This window comes from Marmota flaviventris, chromosome 15 (genome assembly GCF_047511675.1).
Source record: "Marmota flaviventris isolate mMarFla1 chromosome 15, mMarFla1.hap1, whole genome shotgun sequence".
Taxonomy (NCBI): domain Eukaryota; kingdom Metazoa; phylum Chordata; class Mammalia; order Rodentia; family Sciuridae; genus Marmota; species Marmota flaviventris.
In genome coordinates, this window is record NC_092512.1 from 23,502,600 (window position 1) to 23,526,434 (window position 23,835).

Sequence of the window (23,835 nt, forward strand, 5' to 3'; positions counted from 1 at the left end):
GACTTTGCAAAAATAGAGAGAAAATGCATCATCTTATCTTGACCAAAATTCATTATAAAGGGTTGAGGATATAAATCCCTAGAAGACAGAGACAACTGACTATATCTTTGATAATAAATAATACAGAAATGGAAGCTCTGTGAAAATTTATAAATTAGTGTTTTCCCCTCCCAAAAGGAAACTATTCATTTGATCTTTGTCCAGAAATGATCTGATGGACTATGTGAAAATGAAGTCTTTCATTATAGGATCACACAGTGCTTTAAAATATAGGCTTGCAGATCAGTAAGGTTTTTCACTAGGATGTGACACTTTGAGAGGTATTTAAGCTAAGTTAGGTACCAAACTATGGCATTAGGGAATGCCACATCATTGAATCAATGAAATATTGGCCACGGATATTCACCAAGAACAGTGAAAATAACCCTACCTCCTCAAAATTTGTTATTGCTTGTGTCCTTTAGATTCAAGGTTTGTCTTAAGTAAGAACATCCAAGGTACAGACAAATTAGTAAGCCATGTAATTTTTTTTCCTATAGAAATATTTTTAAAGGCTTAGTCACACATTCCCATGGTATATTTAAATTAAATTGATTTGTGAGGATTTGTTTCAGGAGGAATTGTCAGGAAAGCACACATGTCAATTTATACTCTGCTTTTAATTTGCTAACTTTTTAAAAATAGCTGTCAAATGTTGGAGGTAAAGATATGATGTATGACATATGAACTAAAAGTCAAATCCTGAAAGAGACACCCTATTTCTCCAAATACTGAACATCTTAAAAATGGATTGAGTTGATATGACATAATCTAACCTACAAACGATAAGGAAAATACCATAGCATAGAAGCTAGAATTTCATTGTTACTATTTTTTTTAAACTAACTGTGAACTTGACAATGTTACTCAATATCTCTGGGTTTCCATCTCCTTGGCCATAAAACAAAGAGAGTAAGCTAGATGTTCTTGCAACACTAAATTCTGCAAAGTTTTATCACTTGGGATGGAGGTGACTGAGTAGGTCCAAAAGAAAGTCATGAACTTTGGTTCTGAACCTTAACTACACACACACACACACACACACACACACACACACAAAACTGGAGCTACTAGATGACTTTGTTATGTTTCTACATTCTCACACTGGCTGTCACATATAAGGGAAAAAAATCTGAGAGGAATAGTAAATGTCAACATGATTATAGATCCCTAGCAGCCCTGGAGGATCAAGGTTAGCTACTTCAGAAGGTATAAAATTATATATCCCTGCCCATTTCCTCCAAGTCTCTTCAAAATAGTCCTGGTTCCCATGGGCACTTTCATGCCCTTCTGGTGTGGTAAAGATATAATAAGTATTTTATTTCAGGAGATGATTTGGGCAATATGAATCACAGCATAGAATGTATACATCTGTATTCTAACAATGTCCCTTCTATGAATTTGTCCTAAGGAGATAACCACATAGGTGGGAAAAGCTTTAATTCAAGAATGTCCATGACAGCCAAGCTTACAATTGAGAAAAATTTGAAACATTCTAAAGCTTAAAAGATGAGCTCCCTGAAGAGGCATTAATAATAATGATGTATATGGAATGAAAAGAGGTCCACAACATCTTTCAATTATTCAAAGGAAGTCAGTACATATTATCATTTATATAAAATTATATACATATCATTTATCTCTATAAGTGTGAATGCACTGGTAGGATTTCATATTTTCAGTTCATTTTTATTTATTTATTTTTATTTGGAACTTTCCTAGAGTGAGTAATTTTTTTTAAAAAATCAATATGTTTAAATACTTCAAAAATAATGCACTGATTAAAGAAGCGTGGGTCCTGATGAGCTGAAAGTGATCACAGCCCACCTGGACAACAGCTATTCTAGTGGTGAACCTCTTTTCATGTTAAAAACTTGGAATGATTTTTTTTTTTTGTTTTAGAACTATTTTTAGAATCAGGATTCAGTGTCTGGTACTGTGCTTAACAATTTTTATGTCCTTATGACCGATTCCTGAAATTAGATAACTTTCATGTCTTACAATGATATTGTCCTAGCTTGGAACAAATTTTGTTATTAAGATTTTTGAAGCTATTATAATTTACCCTTCCTGGAACATCTTTGAAGTGCTTCTTTTTCCTCTCCAAAATTTGAACCCAGTCCTTATTTTCTGGATCCTTATAAGGTATAAATAAAAGCTTCCCCTTGCAGAAGTGTGAGATATGTGCTTTCTCAGTTTCCTTTGACTTCAGGCACAGCCTCCACCATCAGACACTCCAGTTCTCATCTCTCACAGAAGACGATTAATGCAAGACAAAGTAAGGAAGAACAGTCTTTCTTCAAGGAAGGAATAACGATGGTGGCTGCATAGGCACATTTCTGGGGCCAAAGGTGCCAAATGTGTAAAGGTGACATCATGAACTCAGTGGTGGCAGTGGTCATTTCTCTATCAGTCTGCTTTTGAAGATAGTCCAGGACATTGTTTCTAGAAGCTAAGCTTTGAGTTGAGTTTTCAGCTTTTCACTGACCGAGTTACGATATACACATCTAATCGATTTATTGTCATCTTAGTCATCTGGTCAGCTTGCAACCAAAAATTCTGCCAGATACACTCATGCTCCTCAGCTTCCTGCTACCCAAAGGACACTCATATCTGCATCTTTGCCATTTCTCGGATACCTTGGAGGATGTGCACTCTCCTTTAGCCAAGGAGGAGGGCATGCTGTAGATAGCATCTGCCACAGGCTTCTCACATTATGTCTTCTCTCAACTGCTTCATCAAGCTTTCCCTTTCCCCGGCTCGTTCCTTTCTGCATATAGACGTGCCCATGCCTCTGCCATCTTTGAAAAAGATCTCTTGTCACACCTACACTTTCAGGCAACTCTAAGCCTCTGACTCCTAGACTCCAGTCTAGAAGGGTTGTCTGTGCACATCATTTACACTTTCTCACCTCTGTTTGACTCCCCAAACTCTCTCTAGTATGCTTTCTACCCTCAATAGCCACTGGAACCTATTGTGACTCTCTACCAACTCAATAAAATGAAAACCAACAAAAGTAACTCAACCTCTAACCTTTTGCTATCTCTAAAAGTAATTTTCTTCTTGAATTGATTCATGGCTCCCAGTTCTAGGTTTCTTCCTTCACGTTAGTTGCTTTTTACATGATCTCCCTAGTTGAGAATGAATCTTTGCCTCTAAGTGACCCCTCTTGTCTCACTCCCTAGGTGCTCTTTTCTGTAATCTTTCCAAAAGTAATGTGATACATTGCCATGGCTTGAAATGCAATTTGTATACTGATGACTTGTGTGTATACAATCAAATGACTTTTTACTATGAGTTCCAGACTTGTGTTTCTAACTTGAATTGATACCACATTTGCCCCACGGAAACCTGCTTCTTCCCTCACCTTTTCAATCCAACTAAATGGCACCCTCATTACCCTATTTCCTCAATCAGAACCTGGAAGGCATCCTGAGTCCTCTTTCTTATTTCTCACAACCAGTCCATCAGGAATACCTACCAATTTTGCAAGCAAATTATCTCTCAAGATTTCTAGTTCTCTCTACCTCCTCCAGCACCACCCTAATCCCATACCACAGTATTATAATAGCCCTATAGCCACTCAGACTTCAATTACTGGATCCAGAGGCTTTTCCCTTTATGTTCTGAACTCTATGAGGGAAGGATTCTTGTTGGTCTTGAAATTCTTGCTCTTATTCCAATACCCTTCACATAGTGGGTGTTCAATAAACCTTTGTTGAATGTAAAACTCAGTTAATAGATTAGATTTAGATAGTAGCCAGTTGAGCACTAACTTGTACTGGAAAACTCAGCAGATGGTGAGGTGAGTTGGACTAAGATGCTTTATACATAAAATTAAAATCTCTGTTATATATAACAGTTGCCAAGGAAAAAACTTGAATGGTCAAATCAAATATTCAAAGTAGGTAGACCAAGATGTACATTTGTATTAACGACACTGTAATTGATTTCATTTGCAGTTTAAATTGTTCTTGCTTAAAATAATTCAGTTCAAAGAAGTATAATGAATCAACTGATTAATTTAACAAATATTAACTGAATATCTAGTTATATTCTAGGTACCATTATCAATGCAACCATAACCAAATAGACAAAACACCTGCACTTATGAACCTTATAATTTGCTTAGGGAGACAAAAACATCAGATGAATAAATAAAATTCATAATATAACATCTAGTGATAAGAACCAAGGAGAAAAAATAAAATAAAACCGAGAGGGAGGATATCAGGTATGCAGTGGGATTTAGTATTTTAGGTTGTGGCCAGGAAAAGCCTCACTGAGGGTCGATTTCTAGGTAACTATTTGCATGAAGTGAGGGTGAGAGTGCCATGGGGATGATCCTGGGAAGAGTGCCCCAGGCTGAAGGTATAGCAAGTGAAAGCCTGTGAGGACCAAGTGTGTTTCAGGTCCAGGATGGCAATGGCTTGAGTGGCGTGAAAGAGGTAAGGGTTAGTGGAAATGACCCAGAGACTGAATGGGGGTGGGGGGAGTGAGTCAGTTACAGTGAGGGCCTTGGTTTAAAGCAGAATGACATGGAAATCTCCTGAATGATGTGACATGATCGTGCTCAAGTTTAACCAGGATTTAGAAATATGTTTCATAACATTTATCCTATAACACCTGTTGACAGATTCCAGTATACCCCAGGTTCAGAATTTTAGAACTTGTATGAATCAGCATCACAGGCCATATGATTTGGAGCAAGTTAATTTTGTGACTTCTGATATTTTGGGGAAAAATGAAAAAATTAAGGAAAACTCACAAAAGACAATGAATAATAAAATTTTGCTCAAAAGCAATTGAGATAATGATAGTTCTTTATTTTAGAAAAATTTCTTCAGAAAATAAAAACTTTTTAGTAAATGTGTCCCTTATAATTGGCTTAGTGACTGAAAAGATAACTATTTCTAACTCGGTGACACACTTATATCAGATTCCTTGAATTTCAATTCTAGCCATTCATCAGCCATGAGCCTTGAGCAAGTAACTTTTCTCTCTGTGCCTCGTTTGCTTCATCTCTAAAATGGGAATAATAATAATAGCTACCACAGAGGTTGTTCTGAGATTAAAGGGGACAACATTTATTAACATAACACTTAACATTGTGGTTGACTCGCTCTGATTACTAATATTTAGTTACTGGTTTTAAAATTGTTAAATTTAAAAAGTCACAGTTGAGTGAGGAAATCTTTAAGGGGGTCTTTCATTTCTAATGTTCTATGATTTTATTTAGACTACAGTAAGCTGAGGCTATTTTCTGCCTTTCTCTTCAGTTTTATGGTTTGTAAGCAATATTCTATGGAAAAATAGATACATATACTAGGAAGTCAGAATGATCCAAATGTTTTATGAGTCTAATTGATCTTTCAGATTTGGGATCACATTCAAAGTATAGGTCGCCTATACTTTTAGAGACTCATTTATTGCTACATAATAACCATATTTTCATGTGTGCTGTGTTTATGGGTAAACATGAAATAGATACTGCCAGAGTACAGAGTACAGTGAGTCAAAATGAAGTTCATCATAGGTTGGTACTTGATCACTACTAAAATCAATTAACAGAAATAACAGAAAGATCACTTGACTTTGTGTCTCCTTAGGTCTTCGTAGGTCAATAATCTTTTAGATCCCAAGGGTCATTGTAGATATAACATGTATAGTCCTCATTTGCTCACTTAGGCAAACACTGAAGTCTGAATCATTTGAAATGAATAGGTTTTGATCTGGCCCCGCATCATTTTATGAACACCAATGAATTCCTACAAGATCTCCATTTCCACTTGGGGATTTGAATTCCTTGGTCATCTTCTTATGAAGCCTGTCAAATACCAAGTTTATGAACATATGGTATGATACACATTTTGTTACTTACTTCCTTAAGTTGATTTTGAAGGATATTGTACAAAATTAAAATCAGAACCATTCTATTAATATATTAATAATGCTTTGCAAAGTCAAGAACAAGTGTCATTTAAGATTATTCAATAAAACTTCTGTTTTAACAAACAGACATCCTGGAGCTTGAGAGAGCACAGGTACTTCAAAGATGTTGCTGTTGTTCATAGCAGCTAGTAGGATTTGTCTTTTGGATATGTTCCCTGAATTTCTAGATAGTTTCTTATATCTTCATGTCTTTGCCATTTGAGGGTGAATTTCATGTTGAATATTGTTAAAACTTACAGAGCCAAGTCCAGCAAGTACAATTGGTCATTAATCTGTGAAAGGTCATTTTGGATAAAAAGCGTGAAAATCTATGTGTTTGAATTGCTTATATTTGGCTTGAAAAGCAAATATTAAGTTTATAATGTTTTAATTTTTTTTAAGTTTTAAGTTTCATGGTATAATTCTATATATCAGTATGCACCTAATAATAAACACTAAAGGAGATTATCTTCTATTCATTGGAATGCAATTCACCCAGACTTAAAACCATACAAAAGGGACATAACTGGGGAATTCAGAGATTATGTGACTTGGGGTGTGGCATCAGTCAGGAGTCCAAATAATATTGTGGAACCCAGGGTCTAGCTTTCAATGTATAAGCTCTGCTTTCTCAGCATTAGCTCAAATTTTCAGTGTCTGTCAAATGCCAATGAACTGCAAGAACCCCAGGTTTAGATCTCCTTAGGCTCAGGCACAATGGAAAAAAAGACGCAGATTTTTTTTGTCCTTACCAAGGTTTTCTTGTCTCCAACTCTGTTAAGGTCCTGAATCTAATGCTCTAATAGACAAGGCAAGAGTCTGATTCTTGATTTTCTGCAGTGGACCACCCTTACGTATTAAAAACAAAGGCTATTCTCTCTCCAGAGGGAAATCAGTAGGCTACCACCATGGAAGAAACAAAGAGTGTTGTGCTGGTGAAGAACTAGTAAGTGTTCACCTCAAGCAGACAGACAGACACATACACACATGTAATTGCATGGTTTAGTGTCAAATCAAACCCTCTGTTCAGGTACCAATTCTGCCACCAGAATGAAAATGTAGTATAGTGGGATTTAGACCTTGACCTACCTGACTGCATTTGTGACCTTGACTGTGTTCTTGCATATGTCCAGCTTCTTCATAAAATGAAGATAAGAGTAATATGTATCTCATGGAGTGTTTAAGATTCAATGAATTAATACATGTTAAATACTTAGAACAGAGCTTGGCACATAGCAAGCACTGCGTGAACAGTAATCTTAGTATTACTTGGATGAGTCTCTGAACATTGCAGTCATTCACTGTTAGCCTTCAGATTCTTTATTTTTAAAATTAAAGGAAGAGTCCACATTACAATAAAGTCAATGTTCCATAATCTTATGCTTTCATAAGCATTTGGATGATTCACATCCTCTAAGATAGTCTTTCCTATGCAGACTTTGAAGCCGGAGTCCTGAAGCACAGCATGAAGAAGCTAAATTTCACCATGACCTCAGTTGAAATTATATAACTTTCCTCTTATGCTTTGCTTTCCTCTTATGAACAAGGAGAAACCCACTGCCAAAAATGTGACTTACACATACATATTCGTTAGAGTAGCTTAATAAAGCAGAATGATCTTCAGCCTTGACCTCTGCTCTGTCAATAAGAGTATTACACTGGATATGTGATAAGCCTTGGAGCAAGATTTTAATTTTTGTTTAATGATATTATAAGTCATAGTGCAGTATCCTACTAAACAGTGCATGCTACATAGTGGGGCAGGACATAGAGTTGTCCAACATCACCAATTCTGTGACCATCTTTACAATATATTCCATATAATAATCTGTATACATTTTTCAGATGCATCTCACAGAGTTGTTTCTGCATGGCTACTTGATGCTCATTTTTCAGTTTGTGGTCTAAATTCAAATTACCTTTATTCATTAAAAATCAGGTCAAGATATGAAGTGGCATATCTTTTTAAATCCTAAGTAAAAAAAAATATTTTATATATGGTGCCTTCAATTTGTGCTAGAACTTTACTTGTTAGATTCTAATACAGCAATTGGAAATTCATGCCATTATTGAAGCAATAGTTGCACACTTTATGTATCTGTGACCGGAACAGCTAATAGGAGATGCATCTTTATTATGTTCCCTGGTTGAAAGGATGTCAATATACATGTGAGATGTGTGTGGATATGTACTATGCCATGACATAGTTACGTATATTAAAACTAGTTTTATGATTGGATATGAGTGCTTCAAGGATTTTGTTCAGGACTGCTTTTTCAAAAAGGAGTTCAAGAAGATTGTGAACAGATTAAGTAGTACTATCTAAAACCTAAATCTAAGGCTGTGGATAATAGGAAAAAGGTAATCAATATTATATTTAATAAAAAGATAATGAAATGATTGTTTAGTGGTCATGTATGGTCAATGGTGTGCTTCTTATCTGAAAATCTCAGGTATCATTGGGAGGGAAGAAAAATAAAGTTAGAATTCTCAGATTTTACCAATCTCTAATTTGTGAATTTCTTGAGGCTCAAGAAATTCCCCTTATTCCCAGGCGTCTTACCTTGTTTATCTTGCTGACTCTAATTAGCTTTGAACTATGAGTGTCCGTGCTTCTCTTTCCAGACAGAGCTATCTCCAGAGTCTAGACTAGAGCCAATTGGAACAATTGCCCAGGGCTCTGCTCTGCTGGGGAAACCCAGCAGCTGGGACTGTTACTGTAAGTTTGTGGATGCTGTCTATGGAGTGAGAACGAGGGGAATAGAGTTGATAAAATAGAGCACAATTGCGGAAACACAATTAGCATAGTTTTTAGAACATCCTCCACCTCCAACTTTTTCAACCCCATGAAAGAGTAGTAACTCCAGTGCCCTATGTGTCGTGAACCACTGTTAATGAATTATCCCACCTTTTTTGAACATGAATTCTTACCTTCATGCATCCATTCAACTGACATTTATTAAAGTCTAACTCTGTATCTTCACATTTAATATTCGTCATAGTCAAAAGACCACTCTTTGTTATACTTCAGTGCATGCAAAGATCATATGACCTGCTTATTAAAATTGCATTCTCAGAACCCCACCTCTATTAGAGATGCACATTCAGTAGTAGGCGAGACCCATACATCTGCATTTTTAAAAAGCATCCAAAACAGTTTACAAAGCACTTAATTGGGTCATAAACTCTACAACTTAGAGGCCATGACAGCTCATTTACCACTGGGGTACACAAACCATGATAGTTACTCAATGTGCAATCATTTAGCTTTACAGAATTATAAAGAATATATTAGACTCTATGGTACAAAGTTGTTTTTACTACAAGGAATATCAGTCAGGGTCCAAGAAGATAACACAAGGAATACTCAAACGAATAACTAAAGAGAGCTCTATAAGGCATGTGCACAGTTAAGGGAGGGAGACACATCCAAGGCCTAGCCATAGGCAGAAGGACCTGCAGTCTTTAGGATGAAGTTCACAAAGGAGGGACTTATTACTAAAACCCCAGGAATAGTCACTTCAGAGGGGCTGACAGGGGGAGTCAGGGGATAAGCACACCACTTGTCTCTCTTTCTGTACTCTGGTGGAATGATGTCATTGGCCAAACCCAAACAGAATCTGATAGCAAGGAAGCCTAGGTTATGAAGTATGTCTCCTCTCATGGCACAGAGCTGAAGAAAAATGTGAAGTGTCATTTCCTTCCAGAAGCCCACAGTCTATGTCTTCCAATCACTGTCCTGGAATTTATTTAGGAACAAAGTTTAGAGTGAGACTAATAACTACTACTTATTATTTGATCTCTTAGCTATGTCTGTAACAATCATTTCAAATAGTGTAGGTGAACAAAGGATAAGTCAATTGTGAGAACACCAAGATAGAATTTTAACTACATAGTCCACCATGCGGCCTGCGCATTGGTTTCATTAATGAGGTTCTTGGCATAAAAGTTAGCTAGCAGAGATCGAAATAAAACACACAGACTCAGTTACCTTTTTCTATGACCAGGTCCGAGACGGCTCCCCTCTCTGGCTCCAACCTCAAACCACCAGTAGGGCAGCAAGGATTACTCAGGGCTAGCAGGAGAGAGAGAGAGCTAGCACCCCAGGGAGTAGCCTTTTATTGGGGAACAAGAAATTCAGGGGATAATTCCATCCAATGAAGGTTGAGGGGGGGGGGCCGCACTCCAAGGTCAGGGTCAGTGATTGGGCCCCCGGGGTCAGTGGTCAGTCACACCCCCACACGGAAGGGTTCTCTCATCAGGAAAGTTCCGACACAGCCAGAACGCCTCAGACCCTTAACGGGAGCCGCCCAGTCACGTGTCAGAATGGCTTCCCACAACATAGAATTTTTATAATTAGGTGATTGCACACTCCAAGATGTGCACACATATACTCACATGAATACGTGCTCACTTGTGTATTTCCATTGGATTCACAGGACATTACAAAGCATGATCCCTGCTGGAATCTGGACACTTGGATGTACACCATTAATCATCATATGAGCTTTTGATAATTTCAACTGTAAAACTTAATAGCAATCAATGGACTGACATGCTAAAATGATTTAGTCTTTTGACATTAAACAGCATAGAGAAAAAACATTCATGTTTAAAGAACCTGTTTGTCCCTAAATCAACTTTATTACTTTCTTAACTTGCACTTCTGGTGTCTAAAACTACAAATAATCCTTTCCTATCTAAAAAATTCTAGCTTTTGGTCTTGTTTTCTCTACTCCCATGTTTTAATGCCTAGGATTTAGTTAAAAATCATTTAATTCACTATTTTTAGAGCAACATGGAATCATGAACCAAAACTTAATGATAATGAGGACAATATTTCAGAGGAAGACAAACATCTTCTCTGATACATTGCCAAAAATATGCTGCCGAGATGAAGACCACCCAGAAACTTCAATTGGCACATGATGCGTCAGCCCATATGTATTAAAGAAAAAGAACAGAAAGAGAGAGGGAGAGGGAGAGGACACTACATAGAGAATTTGAAACTTGGGTTATATGTTTCCAAATAATACTTAAAGAGGTGGTACTGATCTTCATTCAATTTAACAGGTGTTATTGAGTACCTACAATTTCATAGTCTTCTGCCCTCAAGAATCTTACAATTTAGCAGGGGTGGGAGTCAACAAACAACATTATACAAGTCATTAGGATGAATCCCTAGCTAGTGATAGCAGCTTAGTACCTGTACTGCCGATTCTGTTTGGAACTCAGCAAGGCACCTTGCACAAAGTAAAATCTGAGTTTGGCCTTAGAAGAAGTGAAGGATGTTCAGATGGAGAGTTGGCATGAAAAGCCTTTCAAAACCTTCCAGGTGAGGTGGCAAAGTCAGTAGAAGATAATTTCTGGAATGTTGTGTGTATGTAGGTAATGGTGAGTCAGTCAGTGAGTTAAGAGAATGGCCAATGTTAAGGATTGATGATGAGGCCATGTTTGGACTAGGTTATAGGAAGCTTTGAATACACTATGCACTTTGGGGATATTCTTTTGGCAGCAGAATCATGGGTGTTTTTTTGTCAGGAGGTAGTCAAAAATGCAGAAGGGAGACAGTCTAAGGGAATCTGCTAGCTCTGTATTATAACGAATGGAGGGAGAGAGCTAGGAAATCTCAATGGGACATCCTGGGAGAGGTAACAACATTTAAATTTGGAAGGGTCTGTATGGATGAAAGAAATGTGGTAACAGGTACAAAAGTCTTTTTAAAAGGAACAGTGGGAACACTAGTTAATCTATTGGATGTGGGGCCCAAGGAAGAGAGTATTGCCAAACATATCCAAAGTCTGAGGTTTTTGATCTGGATGATTCACCTCTTTGACGGAGATGGGGCTTGTCTATTTCCTTCCTCCTCCCATTTTCTTTCTCTTATAGCCTCCTTGTCCTTAATTATATTAAGGACGTCCTTAATTATTATCATAGAATATTTGAATTACTGGGAGAGTGTTCCAGTCTGAAACTTAGGTAAAATCAGATGTTGAACTTAGTTATGTACAACTGAGCTAATTACATAGGATTTAAAGTAGTCCACGGGATGAAAAAGGATAGCAAGAGAAGATAATGGGGCAGAGCTTATAAATGAGGAAAAAATTGGAAAACACCTCCTTTTTAGGGTTAGATGAAGATCAGAGTTGGATTTGGGTCATTTTGGATGTAAATGTTCTCCTCTGTTTGAGAAAGAAAGAGTCCTGCTGTTTCCCAGAGTGGTTGAGTTTGAATATATAGCATTGAGTGATCTCATTTAATTCTACTTTCAATCCAGAGAATAGTATATAGTTGGACATTCAGAAAACCTAACGAAAAAGCAAGAATTGTTATTTTTATTCTGGGGCACTCTAGTCAAGGAGTGTTGTGTGTGTGTGTGTGTGTGTGTGTGTATGTGTCTACACCTCAGAAATTTGTTTCCCTTTTTAATTAAATAAAGCTCATGTTTGTTGGCTTTTTGGGTGGGCTGCAAGGCCCATCTGTTTAACTAGGCATTTGCCTGATATTGCAGGGAGAGGATTGGCAAGTGTAAGTGTGAATTTGAATACCAGATACAGGCTATTTAAAGCTGAATTATGTTTAATAAATTCACCCAGAGGTGCTGAGCAATAGGTAGTTTGGAAAATGATCATAATTTGTGCAGAAGAGTATTTTTTTTTTTAAAGGTTGTGTGCTGTGTGATTGGGGGAAGGAATAGACTCAGAGAAGTTCATGTCTGCTAATGCCTGTTACTTCAGGTCTCACCACGGAGGGCAGAGTACTTCAATAATGGCTTTTGATGTCCTGGAAGGCAAACTCATCTTCCATTTCACATGAGGTAGTACTAACTTGCGAGCAAATAATGCATAAATATTTTCTTGATAGTATGTGTTAAAGCAGTCGGCATCTAGGACCAAGGGTTGTCAATCTTTGAGGTTTCTAAAAGGAATTGCAATTTATGGCGTGTTAGGGTAAACAGTTGGATTACATTTCTGAAATACGTGTTCCATCAGGTAAAATCATTGTGATTACAGGCACTGGAGCTGTAAGTAAGTTATGTGCTAAAAGGTTGAAAATGTAAAACAAGTATGCCTGTGCTTAACTCTTAATCCCTCTTTGTATCTCCTCTGAATAAACTACAAGAAAAGGGGGGAAAAGAATGTTTAAATAATAAAACAGAGTACATTATGTCATCTTGTTAAATAATAAGCCCAATACAGTTCGAGGAACTGTTTTATCAGTGGTCCAGCTATGAAGGTATTCCATAATTCAAAGCACTATGAAAGATTATAAAGAAACTATTTTAGTTGAAAGTTTCTCCTTTTGTTTGTGTTTTTTATTTCTGCTAATTTCTTCTTTATTTTCTGATGCGCCTTATAAAAGCACAGGTTGTCATTTTAACATCCAGGCTCCATTGTTCAGAAATGCATTGCTAATAAAAGCAAAAGAAGGTAATGGTTTTAAGAGTTTTGCATATGTTTGACAGCAGAAGATAATAAATGTAAATAAATCTTTAATATTTCCCCTAATTCAGTTTGTGCCATGCAAATGTCAGGACTGGAAAAACAAATCAACAAACATTTGAAGGAAAACAATACACATAACTTATTTTATATATTAAAAACAACTGTCAAACAATTATGACCTCATGTATTAGTTGGTTGTTTTGAAATATTCCTACTAGAGTTAAAAAATGCTATGAGGGCCTTTGAGCTTAAACATATTGTGTCAATCAAGAGCATATGTAATATATCTAAAGCATGAGGTAAAAATTTTCTTCATAAATTATTTCATAAATAAATAAGTAATTTGCTTGAAAAAATTACAAAAATATTTGTGCTTTTATTAAGTTCTCTACAGATCTTTTGTGGTTAATGTAAACGGATTGATACAGACAGCATTTGATCTGCTCTATTCAAACTTGAAATACAAAAAAGTAACATGAAGACATTCTTCATTTCTCAGGCAAACTTTAGCAAAATTGTGTCCGTGAAACTTCATTCATTAAAATTTTAAGTGACCATGAATTTGTTGGCTTCAGTACCTGGAATGTAACTTTATCCTTTCAATTAAAGGACATAATTCATCCTTAGACCTTTGGCTTTAATTTTTTCAGATAATATATAATTTTGGGTACACTTATGGTCAGATTTTGTATTATTACAGGTGGAAAAACACCAGCCATCTCAAGGGTTTTGTGCTTGCAAAAGCGTGTAATTTAATTTTTTGAACCAATTTAATCAATGATTGTTTCATGTGAGTAAATTTACACTCTTGACGATTGCTTTAGATTTGAGGGTGACTGAGAGGAAGATCACTTCCCCTTTTAAAATGTCATTTAAATCTTGGGGAGCAGAAGAGATTAGAGAACTAATCCTTGTGAATAACTGTACTATTTAACTTCTCTAAGATGCTATGGCCACAGATTTTATCAGTTAGATACCAGCTTCAACAGTTTTAGGTGGTTTTAACCCTTTAAATTCAAACAGTCTGACTAGTCAGATACATGTTTCCAAATTTATTTGACCTAATATTTTCAGTTAGTCATGGCTAAAGAATGTTTCACTCTTATCCTTATTATTTTTCTGAATAAAATTTTGTCTCAATGTGCCGTGCATATTTCCATAAAAGTCAGCAACTTAATTTATGGCTTAAAAAAGAAAATAAAAGGTCTATATTTAATATAGGAATACTTTTTACAGGGGAAATTGGGGGTGGACAGTATTTAATGACTCCAGTGTGGAAATATGCAGGTGGTCATAGTAGTTGACTATGAGATTTACTGAAGATTTTGATATTAATTTTCCCTGCATGCAGGAATATATATATATATATATACATAAATCTAAGTCTCTTCTCAAATTAATTTAAATTGATGATAACATATGAATAACTCTATGCATATGAGTTTCATTGTCTTCTTCCTTTAGGGAATATATTGTTTGCCTCATTGTGAAACTGTATTTTGACTACTCTTTCACCTGCCTGGTTTCTCTATTGCAAAAGAATTATTGCTTTTCTATTCACAAAGAGTAGATGAAGCATGCTACCAAAATACTTCTGTAATAAATGTGCTACAGAAAGGAATCACATATCTGTCTGATTGGGTATATTAAGAAGAATTAAAGACCTTACAGAAAAAAAGGGAAAGGTTCTGAAAGCACATATTTTGTTTCAATTTTTTATATGATATGGCTTTTTTATCCCTGATAATAGTATGTTTCGCAAATATATCTCTCTTTTCTCTAAAAAGATGCAAGAATCATTTAGTGAAAAATATTTCGGAGGAAATCACTTCATCTTCAGCTCACAGATTCATGATTGTACCTCTCTAAAATTCTAATTTTAATCATTCTGTCGTTTAGAGAAGGATGTTTCTCGTTTTAGCACAAAATTAGTTTTAAACTGACTTTCACCAAAGGAAAAACATGCCACTTAAAGTCACCCAACTGAAGAAAAGAAGTCCAAATGCCCAAGAAATGTTTACTTGGTTTTTAACACCTCCTATACTTTGAATCCTGTCATGGTAATGTTTTATGCATTGTTGATCTTTAGAAGTTAAAAACAAAAAACACCGCTCATTTCAGTAAACTTTATGTGGAGGCAATTTCTCTTAATGAGAAAATCTGGAGATGTGAAGTAGGAAAAAGAATGTCATGCCAAATTCAGCGTTCCTTATCTGCCACTAAAACCCCAAAGAGCAGCATGTATGAATCTGGCAGTATTTGAATAATGTTCCCATTCTATCTATTTTGTGATACCCCCTTAAAGCACCCATTGAGCTTCTGCCTTCTCCTCAGCTCAGAAAACCATAGCAACCTCAGTCCGCACTTCTCCAACTCAGGATAGAGTTCAAGTTGTTCTCCTGCAGCCCTCTTGCCATCAGAACATGGGAAACCCTGACCACCGACGACGAGGTGTCCCGAGACTTCTCGCCACAGATAAAGGGCGGGGGAGGGGGCGCACACGCACACAGGAACCGTGCGTCGTTTAATTGAGAGGGCGAGGGAAAGTCACCACCGAAAAGGTAAGAGCACTTTTAAGAGTTCTTTGAATTGTTCAGGACAGCATCTCAGAGTGTTTGGGGAACGTCGCCTTGGCCGCCACGCACTGCCTACCCCCCGCGCACCCCCCACACCCCCAAGGTAGGTTCTCGTCTTTATCGCTTTATTCCCAAAGCGTTCCAATTTTTCCTTCTTTTCCAGCCCGCACGTTCACACGTGGGGGTGGGGAGGCGGCGGGGAGGCGGGGCGGGAAGGTGGCCGAGCCCCTGCCCCGCGCCGCGCTCATTTGCGGCGCTCAGACTCGGGCGAAGTTCTCGCGCAGCCGGCTGGCCGCGGCCGGGGCCGGTCCCGGCGGGCGGCGGCGGCGGGTGCTCGGGGTCGGGCGGGGCGGCGGCGGCGGCGGCGGCGCGGGGACGCGCGCTCGCGCTGTCTCTTTAAGGGAGCTCGGTCTGGGGTGGCGCTTTCCTCCGCGAAGGCTCCTTTGATATTAATAGTGTTGGTGTCTTGAAACTGACGTAATGCGCGGAGACTGAGGTCCTGACAAGCGATAACATTTCTGATAAAGACCCGATCTCACTGCAATCTCAAGCGTCCTCTTTTTTGGTGCTGCTCGTTTCTCCAGACCTCGCGTCCTCTCGATCGCTCTCTCGCCTTCCTATTTTTTCTTTTCTTTCTTTCTTTTTTTTTTTTTAAACAAAAAACAACACCCCCTCCCCTCTCCCACCCGGCACCGGGCACATCCTCGCTCTATTTCCTTTCTCTTTCTCTCTCTCTCTCTCTTTTTTTCCTAAGGGGGGGGGAGGGAAGGGAAAGGGGGGGAGGCAGGAAAGACCTTTTTCTCCCCCCCCCCCCAATAATCCAAGATCAACTCTGCAAACAACAGAAGACGGTTCATGGCTCTGGCCGCCGAGCCACCATCTTTCGGGCTGCCGAGGGTGTTCTTGACGATTAATCAACAGGTAAGGAGGGGAGGCCCGGCGGGCCGCGGGGCCGGGGCCGGGGGCGCGGGGGGCGCGGGCTGCCCTCGCCCGGCTCGGGGCGCCGCGATGCGAGTGCTGCGCCCGCGCGTGTGTGCGCAAAATGTGGGCGATCGCGAGCGGGGAGCCCTGGGAATTAAAAGTGACTTTCTTTGAAAAAAAAAAAAAAAAAAAAAAAAAAAAGCAGAGGGAGAGTGTGCAGAAAGCCAGCGCAGGCTTCTCGGGTTTCACATGCATTTTCTTTCTTCCTTTCTGCGCGTGTGATTTCTTTCTTTCTTTCTTCTCTTCTGCTCTCCTTTCCCCGCTTCCTTTCCTCCTTTTGGTGGGTCTGAGGCGACTGAGCCTTGGAAACCAGCGACTTCAAACTGCAGTAGCCCCTGGAGTCAGGAGGGTCAAGTTCAACCGCCGGGGAGGAGGAAAAACAAATCCCCATTTGCCAAAAAAAGAAGTTTCAGGCCGGTGCCCCCTCCCCCTCGCAGCCCCACTCCCCCTCGCTGTCTCTTTCTGGCTGATTTTAATTCTCTCCTACCGGGCGCAGCGGAGGAGCTGGAGGTGGTTGGACCCGAGGGGCCGCCGCCGCCGCCGCCGCCGCAAGTTTCCTGGGGGCTCCTGACAAGCGGGGAGCAGACTAGGCACCGGCATGCAGAGTAGTAAGTTGGGCAAACTTGGGAGGGTCGGGAGGGGCTCAGAAAGGGGCCTTCGTGTGGTCCCCAAAGTGGGGAAATAGCACAGGACTGGCTTTGGCTTTGAAGAGTTTGCAAAGCCAGGCTTCAAACTTTTTTCCCTTAAAGGCCCAGCTGGGGCTGGAGAAGGAGGGTGTCGCATCCCCTTGATGCACCCGCCTCTGAGCGGCACAGGGCAGCCTGGCCCAGGGGTCTGTGCCCTGTCGGTGCCATGTGGCGGGGCCTTGCAGCCAGGGAGCTTCCGTAGGGGCTGAGGAAGGGGAAGACTTCCTCTGCGGTGCGGTTGATGCGCCATGTGTCGCGCGGGTCAGGGGACACTGGCCGGTGATTAAATGCCTGACAGCGGTGGGACATCCAGGCGGACAGGAGCTTTGCTTTCTGTCTAGTTCCTGTTTGGGCTGTAGAGTCTGAAACGCATCTTTGAAAGGCCAAGGCAAACACCGCTGTCCCTCCAAATAACTCCAGGATTATAGGACCCCATGAATAATTTGAGGGTGAGGCGGAGGTGGGAGCTGTTTGAAGTGCAAAGCTGTTTTTGTGGCTGGAAAAGCTTTTTTGTTTAGTACCTGTCTGAGATAGTGGTGTTTCCCTTTTTCCCCCAGGGAAGTCAGTAACTGTTTTATGGCCCTAGGACTCTAAAGCAATTTAAGTTAGAGGGCGACAAGGACTGGTGGGGTTTCAGAGGGAATCTTGGACTTACTAAATTTTAGGACCTGCTTTACTTCCCCATATCTTTTTAGGCCCCAGAATTGATACTTTGAAAGTTTTTGAGTAAGAGCGATGGATCTTATTGATGAATCAAAATTATTATAGAATATTCATCCTTATCCTATTTTGGAAAATCACGGCTAGAGTTTAAGCAAGGTAAGTGAAGTGAGAAGCTTAGCGGAGTAGTCAAATGCGGGACAAGTTAGGCCGATTCATTGAACTTTTGTAGATTCATTGAACTTTTGTAAACCTACCAGGTGAACAGGAAAGAGCTGGGGAGAGATAATAAGTACAAAAGCAAAATATAGATAGGGCCTGAGACAAAATTATAAGAAATGATAATTCTAGGCCTGGTTGTTGGCTAAATTTGATGGCTCAAAGCAAAAATAAAATAGGAACCCTCCAACAACTCTTCAAAGTCCTCCAGCTCTGAAGCTAAAACCTATGGATCTGGCTGGCATCATGTTTCTTTCCTTCTGGTTTTAGGAAAAGTTGATCATTTAGACAAGGCTGCCAGAGTTAAAAATGCCAGGGACAGTAAAGGAAAGTAATGCGGGCAGCCAGTTCAGTTCTTGACGTGGACAAAATGAGAATGAAAGTTTTTGAGCTCACTGTTAAGTTTCTTACATGTTGCTCATTTGCCTAGCAGACGTTCTCAGCCATCCCACCGGTTAATGTGAAAAAGCAAAGGATCTAAAATAATCATGTGGGCTTTTTTTCCCCCCTTACCCCAAGTATGCCAGGGTTGTGAATAAATACAGGGTTTGTATGGGAAGATGAAGCGTTTCCTGTAAGTTCTGATGCTGACAGCACAGTCTGGAAATGATACCAACATTATGAGGATTTTTTTTTTTTACCTTAAGTGAAAGTTTATTAATGACGTGCTGAATCTTAAGAAGTTAAACATATAGTTCTTAGCGTTTATCTCTCCTTAGATTTCATAACTTCCTTTTAAAGCTGTACCCTTGGATAAAAACATCTCTAGTCAGTTAAATAGTCAGGGCCAATAACGTGCTAAAGTTTAATGATTATTTCTAGATATTAATAATGTGAAAATAAAACACCCGAGGAGGGAATAGAGTTATAGTGCCAACATTCCGACTTGATTTCTCTAAATGTAAGGCATTCTGAAGCTTCATGAGTACTCTGTTGGCAAAGTCTTATTTACCATTCGTGAGCTGCCGTTTATGGCTTCCTGATTTATCTGTTGTAAGTTAGGATATGTGTGTGCAGAACGCTTTCACACACATAATAACCAAGCCTGACACTCTCTAAATAAATGGTGGAACACAGCAAGTGCCTAATACATAGTTTGTCACTTCTTTGAATTTTAGATGCTGTTAGGGTCTCTGGGACTGTTTAGATTTTGTCTTTTGTGTCTTAAAGGTAACACTAAAGAAAAGGAGGAAAGTGTCATAGCAGCTGTGAAGTCTGGGTTGAATTCAGAACTCAGCATATTTGATGACTACTTATATTTAAAAAAAATTTTCTACCCACTTGCTTATAAAACAGCTTAGGATCCAAATCAGTATGCACATTCATAAGTCAGTTATATGTGGCCCTACCATATTTCAGTATTATTTTTACTGTTCTTTTAAGTCATATACTACTTGTGAATTTATTCTGATTTCCACAGTGGCGGTCTCTGTAATACATATAAGGAGATCTTCATTCAAAGGAAAACCTTCAAAACAGGGAGACGAATGCATCTGTGGAAAAGCTGCTTTTAGGATCTAGTATTTCAATGATGTTTCTATTATTGTGATGATGATGAGATGTGTATGCATATGTGTTCGGAGATAGAAACCACACTTTTAATTTAATGACTTTTGCATTTTTTTTAACTTAAAAATAAGCCAAGGGTGTTAGATTTTAATAAACTCTTGCCTTCCCGTCTTTGTTGAAGTAAATAAACATTACTGAAAGTTTTAAAAGGACTTGCAAAAAATTGTTCTTGGACTGGAACTTTATTTCATTTTGAAATTGGGATCCATGGTGATAACTGACTTTTAAAACACTTTTCATGCTATGTGGATTTAAAAATTATTATTATGTTTTTTACTTCAGTACTCCCTTTGATGGCGAACAATCATTTAACAACACTATGCTGTTGTGTATAAAACAAAATAGACTTTAAGAAGGTTATGGGCAGGTGTCTATAATTGATTTAAAGGAAAATTATTATTTTTTGTAATAAGCAATGCACTTAAAATGACTGGCTTACATTAAAACATATTCTTATGAAGATATTCTCTAGTGTGTAAAATGAAGCCATTCATTCAACAGACTGACAACTTTCCACTTGATATTTGCCTTTGCTTAATTTAGTTTCCGCAGGACAGCTAGTGTGGTAGTCTGCATCTGTTTTTGGCAGGCGTAGAAAACTATAAACTCAGACAGTTCTGTCCCAAATATTGCAGCTCACAGTTACAATCAATTTGATAAAAACAGGCAAGTTTTATGGGCTTATTTTCTGTTGTTCATCCTTGGTCAAGCTTCCAGGTAACAGAGGTTTCTCTTTCTTCCTCTTTTGCTGGTTATGACTACTAATACCCTTGATGACTAGTTCTGAGTCTTGTTTACTCATTTATCTTCCTGATTTACTAGTTATTGATATTTGGGGAAATTAATAACAGCATATCTAGACTTGGTTTTACTTTGGTTGTATATCTATGGGATAACTATATTTGTCTTTTGATATCATACAGAAGGAAGTGAATTCTTTGTTACTTTAATAGTTATGATTTATGGGATTTTAGAGCTCCCCAGTAGATTTAATATAAAGACGCTCCTCTAGCCTTTGCCAAGCAGAAATTTAATCTAATTCTCTTAGGGTACTTATAATGGTCACATATATTAGAGAAAGACTAATACACTTTATATTTTTAAAAATTGGGCAGCTTTAAAAATAATTATCAAAATCATTTGTCTCCTAAAAGCTTTAACTAGTTGATTAAAGTAAATATGTTGAAATATCAAGTATTGTTTTATGGTACTGTTCAGTAACAAACAGTGCTATAGAGAGAATAAATGCTTTAAAAAATTTATCCTTGGGTGTAAGTGGATCCAAAATCAGTCATTAATTTGTATAGAATATTCTATTATTTTTGATTTTTATAAATAATGCCTTTGATATTATAATTATGGTCACTTTTTGAGTTGTCATATCACACAGTGGCTCTCATAGCTCTGAAAACTGAATCTGTTGGTCTTTGGTTTTTTGATAGGTGTAATAATGTAGAATTTGATTTAGGTTAGAAAGAGATATTTGCACTTAAGAAAACTCTTGTTATTGAATTTAGGGATGGATCTTGGGAGGAAATTATTTAAATTGTTAAGTTAGTTAGATGAAGAAACCTGACTAGTGATAGTGACTGCAATTATAGTGGCTATTATAGAAGGGCTGTCTACTTTTTGTTATCCCACTTTTCCCCCAAGAGCACAAATCCAAGTAGGAAAAACAGAAATGAACTTATCTATGCACTTCAAGTTTGAAGCATCATTGGAAATCATTTTCTGATTCAAAGCTATCATTGAAATGCAGATAACATTAAAACATCCCAGAGCAGACATTAAAGATAGACTTGTCATTCTTAAGTACGATTTATTAAAAATAATAAAAATCTTTTAATTTTTAAAATGTTTCTATCTCTTTAAAAACCTGCAGTAAATACTTCACAAGTGGCTAGACACCTTCCCTGGTGGTTTAGTTTATACAAGTAGGAAACTTTCTCTCCTACTCTTTCTCTCTCTCTTTCTTGTTTTCTTTAAACCAACTGACGTAATGCCAAACTTTGCTTTAAAAGAACAGACAGAAGTAATTGGTAGCTTTTAACTTTTAATAATGTTCTGGATTGGTTTTAGTGGCCAAAATGCCATTTTTTTTTTTTTTTAAGAAAAAGAAAAAAGTTCAACTAAGAACGGGCTTGTGGCCTCAGGAAGAAAGGCTCTGTTGATGCAGTTATTTTTATTCTTGTTTTTCAATCTGTTATTAAAAATCTTTCCTGCTGAGCACTGCTGGAGTTCTCCAATTGCTCTTTGTGATGGCTGGGCATTTCAGGTTACCGTAACTTAAACAGTTTTTGGGTTTTGGGGAGAATGGGTATTTGCATTCCCTTATTTCTTTTTTGTTTGGGGAAAAAAAACATTGGTTTTGTTTCAATGGAGATTAAGTAAGGTTATCACTGGCAAAAGGTCGATGAATAGTGTATATAAAGAATGCCACACCTGTTAGCAAGAGCCTAAAATGTGGAAGTTTAGTTGTGACATTAATCACTTTTATGTGCAGAGGAAGGAAAATAGATGAAACTACCAAAATGCATTTTTAGATTGAAAACATAAGTTTTAAGGGTCCATGTGTTTCGACTAGAGTTTTTTTTTTTTCCCTTAGAATTTTACATGATATTTTTAACCCTATTTATCAAGCAGTAATTTTTAGTTACCTTTTCTTTTTCTTTTCTTTCTTTCTTTCTTCTTCTTCTTCTTCTTCTTTTTTTTTTAATAGTCGTCTTCTCTCTTTCTGACAAGGCAAAGAGAACTTTCTGTAGTTAAGAGACATCTTGGTGATGTTGATTGACATCGGGCAACTTCCGAAATTGGCAGGCAAGAAAATCTTTTGTGGGGGCAAATAGACTTATGCCAGTATTTCCTTCCTTGGGGAAAAATTCTCCACCCAGAAATGGGGCCCTCCACCCCATTTGGTGGCTCAGAACTGAGTATCGACATTTCTGATGTGAATGCTTGCAGAGGTCTAAATCTTACGATTACTTATCTGGGACTTTGTTTTTAATCCTGAATTTGTTCCTGTGATTTTTTCCCCCTTCCTTACTCAGAGCTTATTTAAGGAATAATACATATTGAAAATTCAGCATTGCACACAGGAGGAGTAAACTCTTCGAGGCTTTTATAATTATGAAAAGCATTTTGCATATTTAGGGCCCTTCAAGTGTTCTCCGCTTAGATATTTAACAGTTTTGATTTACTTGATGTGCTTCTCAGATTTTCCTGTGAAAGCTGCAGACTTTATTCCCATCTGAAGTATTCCATCTTTGCTAACTGCTCTTTTACTTACGAATTTGTCAGGAAAACCTTAAAAGAACTTGAGCTGTGTGTTGTTCATATCAGCGCAGTGGAAGTTTCTTGGAGTAGGTCTTGATTTACTTAATTTTCTTTACAAAGTTTTCAAACATAAATATCAAGTTATGAGTATGTCTGTCCATAGATTTTTATTTAATGAATGTTGGTTTGTTACTTCAAAACTTATGGGAGAGTAATAAAGTTTAGGAAGAAGGGAAAAAGGCAGAGGGAGGTATTTGCAGCTATGGTCCTTTAATATCAGCAGTTTGTTTACTGTTGAGTGGTGGGGAGGGGTTGTGGGAGGCTTTGTGGAAGATGATACCAGAAAAAAAAAATCCATCAATTGCGCATATGATCCCCTCCCCTTAAGGTTTACTTAAACAATATGTTTCGGTTTTGCCTCAAACCATTCTGCACCACCTCTGCTCCAAGAATCCA

General features: G+C 38.1%; 1 protein-coding gene across 5 annotated transcripts in view; it reads left to right on the top strand.

Moving 5' to 3' along the window:
* Positions 1–15,846: 15,846 nt before the first annotated feature.
* Positions 15,847–23,835, top strand: part of Trps1 (transcriptional repressor GATA binding 1) — a 235,919-nt gene continuing 227,930 nt past the window's right edge. For 2 of the 5 annotated variants that reach the window (XM_071602176.1, XM_071602179.1), the window contains exon 1: positions 15,847–15,976. Coding sequence is in view for 1 of the 5 variants with exons in the window: in XM_071602177.1 (XP_071458278.1) it covers positions 17,571–17,580 (10 nt within the window). In the remaining 4 variants the exon portion in view is untranslated. Of the gene's footprint in view, positions 15,977–16,428; positions 16,913–17,215; positions 17,581–23,835 lie in introns of those variants that run through there. The other 3 variants (XM_071602175.1, XM_071602178.1, XM_071602177.1) reach the window with 2 other exon arrangements.